Genomic DNA, 8334 nt, shown 5'->3' with positions numbered 1-8334 from the left:
CTGAGATCAAGCAGGAAAACCCCTTGGCTGGGTGGCCTAAATGAAACCCTGCCTCCTCCAAATGAGAAGCACATATAAATACATACATATGGTGGAGGGGGGTGGGGGAAGCTTCTCGGAGACATGTCAAGGCTGAGAAATGTTTCAGATTTGCTCATTGCTAAATCAATACCCATCAGCTGTTTGAAATTAAAGGCAAGATTAGGTCCTGGTTTTATACACGCTTTATTGTATTCCGAGAGCTTTCTACTCAGCCAGATAAATCTTCTTTAAGAGGATTAGGAAACTTTCATTATCTTTATCTAACCTGAACTAACACTAACTCTGAAAAATTAATCTAGAGACCGGACAAAAGCCGGGAGCTGGTGTAAAGCCACAAGGATACAGAGTGGAATCCACCAGAGTACTACGGGACTGCTGGTACCCAGATCCCCCCAGCAGGGAAACTCTGCTTTGCAACCCAACGGGATCTGCTCCACCGACCTACAAAGCCCTTTGCAAAAGCCCTTCATGGCCCTGCAGTGCCTTCGAGCCTTTCACGCAATCTGGCCCCTGTCCCAAACCCACAAAGCCTAGTTCTTTGCTTTCTGCTCTCCTGAAGCATCTTTGGCTGCATGCTCAAGAGCCTTGCTGACTGCTTCCCAACATGCCAAGTCAAGCAACGTGGTCTCAAGCAATGGAGATGGGTCAAATTCCCAGCATGACACATCAGACCCTATTTCAGTCCTTAAGTGTGCTCTGTGGCACGTGATGGCCATACAACACAGCGAGGCTGAGACGATGCAAGTCCATCTCCTGGCATGGATGTCACTGGTTCACATCCCCATTCTCACACCACTCAATCCCTGAAGCAATGGACGTTGGCCTGATCTCTACATCTCCATCACCAAGAAGGCCCTTCCCAAGTCCAGACAGCTTCCCATATCCAACAGCCAACGCAGCAACAGCACGAGTCACACAAAGACCTACCTTGCACGATGAGATGGACACGTGAAGTCTTGGGGTGATTGTCTGTCTGCACGGAGCAGGTGTAGGGACCTTCATCGTAGACATCCACGTTGTGTATCTTGATGCTGTACTGGGTCTTGGTGTTGGAGAGGATGACCACGCGGTTGTCTATAGACCACTTGTCATTGCCAGCGTACAGGATGGTGCTGCGGTTCAACCACGCTACCCGTGTCACCCGGTCATCAACAGTACATCTGCAAAGGAAGAGACAAGATGGTCACAAACCTGGAAGAGGTCACACAACGAGCATCCCCATTCCCAAAAAGCAGACATGGGTGCAACAGGAGCTCCCCACCACGTGCAGGCACGGAGATGGTACATGCCATGGCCACGCTAGGCTGTCCCCATGTCCCACATCACCCAAGATTCCACAGATACAGCGGGTCCACCAAAAAAAACCCTTTTTCTTTCATTCAGAGCTGTGGAACCAGAGCCAAAAAACCCATTTGGTTTGACCACCACAAGCCACATAGACTTCCCATACCCATAGAAATCCAGAATCATTAGGGTTGGAAGGGACCTCGGAGATCACCCAGTTCTACCGCCTGCCAAGGCAGGGCCACCCAGAGCAGGTTGCACAGGAACGTGTCCATGGTGGGTTTGAATGTCTCCATATTAGGAGGCTCCACAACCCCGCTGGGGAGCCTGTTCCAATGCTCTGCCACCCTTAGTCTGCTCTTCTCCAGACTAACCAGGCCCATTTCTCGCAATCTCTCCTTATCAGAGAGATGCTCCAGAACCCTGAGCATCTTTGTGGCCTCACCAGACCCTCTCCAGCAGCTCCTTGTCTTTCTTATACTGAGAATCCCAGACCTGGACACAGCAATCCAGATGTGGCCTCAGTAAGACTGACCAGAGGGGGAGGATCTCATCTCACCCACTTCCACCTCCCCTCCTCTATTTATCCTTGCTCCACACCAAGACTTCCAGATGAAGCTGTCAATGTGCTGACAGTCCAGCTTGTCAGCATGGCCCTCGAGCCATCGCCAGGGTGACATTCACACCCGCTGCCAGGGAACGGGGACCACAGTACACACAGGGAGAGGGGAAGAAGAGAAACAGCCAGAGCCAGGGCACAGGGAAGAGAAGGGAACATTTGGACAAGCAGCTGTAAATCCTACAAGTGCCTTGAAAACACGACGCGGTCGTTGCCGTGATTTATTTCCTGCCTGGCTCCCACCCTCCCCGCTCTGAGACACGGCAGCTCCGGCCCGTGGCGCTGACTTACACTTGGCAAAGAACAGAGGGAAGGGAGGGGGAGAAAGGGAATTAAAATGTTCCTGCAGTACATGGCTTCTTCATCCCGTTTCATAGATTTTTCTCCGTCCAGTTACTCGTGGCCCTTCTTCTGCTGTTCCTGCCACAGAATCTTCTAAATGAAGAGCCCCACATCTCTCAGGAGCTTCATCTTTCCCACCCAAGGACCACAGAAGGGAAGCTTTCCCCTAGCAAACCGTGAAAATCGAGCTAGGTGCGAGCTTGTGCCAGCAGCAGCATCACTTTGCACAGCCAAGATGTTAGGAAAAGGCACCTACAGTCAATCAAAACCTCCTTCAAGTCCCTTTCCACACGCTTGTAAATTCAGACATGGGCTGGTGGGTTGTCCCTGTCCCCATCCCCACCAGAGCATCTCTCCTGCAGAGGCTTCAGGGTGTTATATGCCTCCCTTGCTGGGATGGCAAAGCGTCACCTCAATCGACATTATTAATTGAGTGGAGGGAAGGGGGGACACTTGGCATGTTTGAGGGCACTGGCTTCGGAGCCACGAGCCATATATCCTCCTGCAAAGGAGTAATGTTCCCCTTGCTGGAGCTGTATGTCTCCGCCAGCCGCATCACGTAGGGATGGTGGGAAAGACGGATAGATCTCCACGCCTGGAATGCCGGGAGCCTGCCCGGGCCGTGGACGTGCCCCGGTTCCCGTGGCGGCGCCGGCTCTGCTCCGCCGGAGCGAGCAGCATCCTTGTCGGGAAGCGGAGCCCTCCCTTCGTTCAAATTAACTGGGGGAGAGCTAAGCAGAGCCGAGTTAAGTTCGGCCCTGGGGGATTCCAGTCTAGTGGACTATTACTGCTGTCTCACTTCATTATAATGAATAATAAAGAGATACTTACACACGGCTTCTGTAAATTATTCATCGCGTGCACCGCAAAATCAGGGCAGCAATATGTAAAACAGACAACTTACATGTCTGCGCTCACATAAATAGCCAGGCTACAAGCCCTGCGAGGGGCTCTTGGGTCTCCTCATTAGGGGTGAAACGTAAGGACTAGGGTTTGAAGTGACAAGGATGAGGAGCTCGTGCCGTAATCAAACATGTCCCTGGGTCAGCACGTTTTGGGTGCGCTTCCCAGGGAAATGTGGGTGCTCGGGGAGCCCTGAGAACTGGAGTCAGTCCTTTTGCGTTCACAGGTCCCATTTCCAGCTCTGATCCCAAGTGCACAGGGATGCTCGTAATGCGGGAGGACACACTCACACAAGGAAGGGTGAGGACAGCATCACCCATCTCTGCCTATAGCTCCCAGTGACTGGTACCAGCCTCAAAACCACTCGGAGTAAATGGGCAGGAGCAAACGGAGACTCCTACAGATTCATGCCACAAGCAAGGAGTCAAATGCTCCTTCTTCCACCCCTCAGACTCACTCTTCAATTGCTGCCACCCAATAGCTAACTTGGGACTGAATCCCTTCTGCTCAGCTTGCTGGGCATCCTGCTCCTCCCCACTAGAGCTTGGGTTGTGCCCTGCAGCTACAGGTGGTGAGGAACCAGACAAACCACCCTGCTCTGAAAACCAGCAATCCTGCACCTCCTGGCAAGGTGTCAGAGCAGAGCCACCATCCATTAGCTGGCACAGAGAGAATTCAAAGGCAAATGCAAAACAACACCCCGAGGTGAGGAACACCCCTCTACCTTCTTTACCTGGCTTGGAGAATGATCTCCATTAGCTGCTAAGCTCCCTCGCCTGCAGAGACATCTTTGCTACCTCTTTCCAATTGACCAGGATTATGATAATGTCTCCAGTAAGCAAACAGGTAAAGAGACTTCTGCAAAGTGTTTAGATAAAGCAGACAAGCTTTTACAAAGCTGGAGAATAAAGCAGGCCAGAAGGTTTTTCCCTTGAAGGGATCTAATTATGAACAAAGGCAAAGCCCCATTAACAGTCTCCTGAAGGCGCCACATCCATCTCCAGAAGAAACCCTGCCTCATGAGTCCGGAAGGGACCAAAGACAATAAAGTGCCTGTCATATGGGAGGGAAATAAACCCATCCTGGCTCTGCAGTTCACCTGGAGAAAAACCATCAGCAAGGCAGGGGGAAGAGCTTGGGACTGATATTATCAGCCCAAACCCTGACACCCACCTCATCCCAGTTCTCTCCTGCAGGCATTCTTCACGCGGCACCACCCAACACGTCTGCTCCTCCATCTCTGTCACACGTAGATCCTCTGCCCTTGAGCAGAAAACCCCTTTTCCAAATACCTCCCCAGTGTACCCAGTTTGAGATCATAGAATCCCAGACTGGTTTGGGTTGAAGGGACCTTAAAGTTCATCCAGCTCCAAACCCCTGCCATGGGCAGGGACACCTTCCACTAGAGCAGGTTGCTCCAAGCCCCTGTGTCCAACCTGGCCTTGAACACTGCCAGGGATGGGGCAGCCACAGCTCCTCTGGGCACCCTGTGCCAGCGCCTCAGCACCCTCCCAGGGAAGAACTTCTGCCTAAGATGCTCTGCCCTTAAGCAGAGACTTATCACCACATGCAGCCCTTTGGCTGCCTCCCACCTCTCTGCTATGGCAGCTTGTTGGGGTGCCTCAGACGCTGGCAATGCTCACAGTGATACACGTGGCCTCTCAGAGGTGCCACATCCCAAGACTCATCTTGATCCCCTGGCTCAGGGGGGGACAAGACCTGCTGGAGTGATGAGGGTGACGAACCTGAACACGGCAGCACAAGAAGATGCACGAGGGAGGGAGCCGGGGGCACCAGCGCAGCGCCGCTTCCCTTCTAATTGCCCCAATTCCTCATCCTTAAATGCTAATTGTGAAGTTTGCCAAGGAATTCTTTCACTTAGTGTCAACAATACAAATAACTCCACTGACATGCTCTTTGTGTTCAGCAGCACAACACAACCAGCTCCCTTCTCCTGGCTCTATTAGGAGAGACTCCTGCGTCGCTCCCACAGCAGGGTCCTGCCTGGCCCCATCAATGACACTGACAGCACTTCTCCTACGTGTTGGATGTGCTACCTTCATCCCCCGCCTTCCCCTGTCCCTGTCACAGACCTTTCCATCACTGCTGCCTCAGCCGAGTTACGAGGGCAAAGCCTGGGGCTGCCCTTACCACCCGCCCCATGGTGAGGGACATACTGTGTTCAGGGTCAGCACAAGTGTTCTGGCACTAGTTTGGAGGGATAAATGGCAGGTGAAGAGTTGGAAACATAAAGCAGGTCTTGCAAACCCCTCTCTGTAGGTGCGAGATATCCCAAAGGATGGGATGCTTGAGACCCCAAAATGTTGATGCATGTCCCAAGCTGTCCAGGGGACCGGTTTGCACCCCTAGAGTGGAGCCTTCAGGGGGATGCCTGTGTTTGGATCAACCCCAAACCCTCCCGCTTGCTTATGCAAACCAGCAGTGCTCTACTTGTAAGTACTTCTGCAGCCCTTCAACCCCAAACTGCTTTTCTCTCCTGGAGACAACACATCTTGTCAACATGACAAATGGAGATGCCAAAACCAGTCCCAAACTGGCTGGATGACCCACTTTTCAGTGGCTGAAATAACTCACCCACACCGGGAGCGAAGCCCCTCAGCAGTGACAGGGTGTTGCTTCAGCCTGGGAAGTTACCACCCAAAGGAACCTGTCACAGGGGCAGAGGGAACACCCCGACACCCTTGTCTTTGAGAAGAAACTGTTAATTACAGTTGCCTAATCCTAATGGGATTTCTCCTTTCCTTCTGCTACTCGCCCCAGCTACGGAGCGAACAGGCTCCGAACGCCTTTTATTCCAGGAAGCTGGAGCAAAGGCAGCTGAGATTTATTTGTAATCATTGGAAGTAAACACAAAAGAACAGAACCTGGCTGGGCTCCCACTTCGTTAAAGATGCAAATTAGAAGCAGGCCATCAACATGCGCCGGCTCCGCTAATCCTCTCCCAACAATGCGACGCGTCGCATTAGCTGCGGGGACAATGGCATCTGCGGTGTGTGACAGCGGGTCTTGAACAACAGCTCCCCCAGGGCAGGCCTGTGCCGCCCGCCTTTCCCTCACTGTCATCCCTGATACTTATTCTCCATGCAGAGGGCGGGAGGCACTTTGTCTTTATTCCTGATCCTTTTCGCTGGCACCCTTGTCTCCTCATTAAGACACCCGCAGTATCCGTTCTCCCACCTCTCCCACCCATTCCTGTGTCCAGATATGGGATGCTTCACAGCATCCTCACACCATCCCAGCGCCCTGAGGGCAGAGGGGACCAAGGATGTGCCGTTTGGCAGCATCCAGCATAACCACCTCCCATCGAGTCCTCACTACTCGCTTGATAATTCCCAATCTGCCACTACACCCATGTCTCCCATGGGAAAACAGAAGAGTGTGGGATGCACGGGAAGCTTGGCTAGCCTAAACTCTTCTCCTTTTCCCTGTTAACATAGAAGCATAGAATGATTAGAGTTGGAAAGGACCTTAAGATTATCCAGTGCCAACCCCCTGTCACGGGCAGGGACACCTTCCACTAGAGCAGGTTGCTCCAAGCCCCTGTGTCCAACCTGGCCTTGAACACTGCCAGGGATGGGGCAGCCACAGCTTCTCTGGGTACCCTGTGCCAGCATCTCAGCACCCTCACAGGGAAGAATTTCTCCTTATATCTAACCTGAATCTCCCCTGTTTCAGTTTGAACCTATTACTCCTTGTGCCATCACTACAGGCCCTTGTCAAAAGCCCCTCTCCAGCATCCTTGTTGGCCCCTTTAGTCACTGGAAGCTGCTTTAAGGTTCCCCTCTTGTAGCAGTTTGCCTGCCTGCTCCCAAGCACTAGAATAGAAGCTGCTCCCCGTGACAAATCCAAGCCCCAACTGATACATTAGAGGTTGCTAAATATAAAATATCCATCTGCAAAGATAATAAGCCTGCGAGGGCAGGGGCTGTCGAGTTGCTCCATTTCAGATAGTTTAATGGTGTTTTGGTCCATGACTGCGGCTCCCAGACATTAGACTGATAACAAGATGATGAGGAGGGCGGGAGCTGTCTGCGCTCAGCATCCCAAGTCAAGGCTTAACACTTGCAGTGCAGCCCTGACATCCACACGGATTTCGGTGGCCTCTGTGACAACCTGAGGGATGCAAAGCATGGCCTGATGCTGGGTTGTGGTTGAGCTTAAGGTGGCATTAATCTGGGGAGGGGTCTGTGGCCCCTGCATCCTGTTTTGGGAATGATGGACCCAGGTAACACATCTTCTCCCCAAAGCCATTCATGGAATACTCTGAATTAATGCTCCATATGGAGCAAATCCAGAAAGCCCAGTCGGCTCTGTTAAAGCAAGCTAAGCTTTTTGTTTCTTTCCTAAAGCCCTTCTTTCCCTCTTCATTGCTTTTCCTTCCACCTTGCAGGACATACATGGCCCTGACAGCATCACTGTGATGGGGTGGGATGCTCAGACACGCTCTGCTTTCAGCTCCCACTTGATCTTCCCACTTTTAAGTCCCTTGTTTGGGATACAACTCATCTGTATCCTGATGACTCGGAGTCTGCTCAGGAGCCCTCTGCAGCCCCAAGGGAGGTTGGAAGGCATCTGCCTAAGCCCCGATGGCTGACAGCAGTTATTAGCTTGAGAGAAATCTTCATCAGGGAATAGGAGATGGCAGCAAGAGAAATAAAGAGGAGAACTTCGGATAGAGCAAATCAATGGGGGTGTTTATAGAGCAGGTGGCACTTAAATGCTAACATCAGAGTTGGTCGATGCTGGTGGCAACACCTGATCCACCAAACAGAGATGAAAATGAAGGCACTGAGCAGGAGCAGCCAGTCCAGGAAAACATGGGAAGAGGTGCAACGAGGCATCTTTCCTTGCCCAAAATGGTACCCAAGTGACAGCACCCTCTCCACAAGCTTCCTGCACAGCAGGGCAGGGATTTCCACTGTGGCCACTGTGGTTTGAAGAAGGCTAGGACATCTTTCCAGCTTCTCTTCAAAGAGATGACTGATGCCCACCAGCATTTACCATCAAAGCATTGCTACCTGCCCTAGAAAACAGAGACCCCTCTTCTCACTGCCACATTCCTCTCTCCCTACACTGACGCTCTGGACTACATCCTGGAAAAGACCCAACAAGAGACTCCCACC

The 8334-nt window shown here is 52.1% G+C and overlaps 1 protein-coding gene across 1 annotated transcript in view; it reads right to left on the bottom strand.

Annotated features, from left to right (window-relative positions):
• The window catches only part of LOC104412794 (opioid-binding protein/cell adhesion molecule homolog), a gene marked incomplete at its 5' end in the record, with an annotated part of 15867 nt that extends 14665 nt beyond the window's left edge, over window positions 1-1202 (bottom strand). Inside the window, one exon of the mRNA XM_010023605.1 lies at window positions 970-1202. Coding sequence (XP_010021907.1) covers window positions 970-1202 — 233 coding nt within the window. The remainder of the gene's footprint in view (window positions 1-969) is intronic.
• Window positions 1203-8334: the final 7132 nt, after the last annotated feature.

This window comes from Nestor notabilis, unplaced genomic scaffold (genome assembly GCF_000696875.1).
Source record: "Nestor notabilis isolate BGI_N333 unplaced genomic scaffold, ASM69687v1 scaffold12281, whole genome shotgun sequence".
Taxonomy (NCBI): Eukaryota; Metazoa; Chordata; class Aves; order Psittaciformes; family Psittacidae; genus Nestor; species Nestor notabilis.
This window is presented reverse-complemented; position numbering and strand designations above follow the sequence as displayed.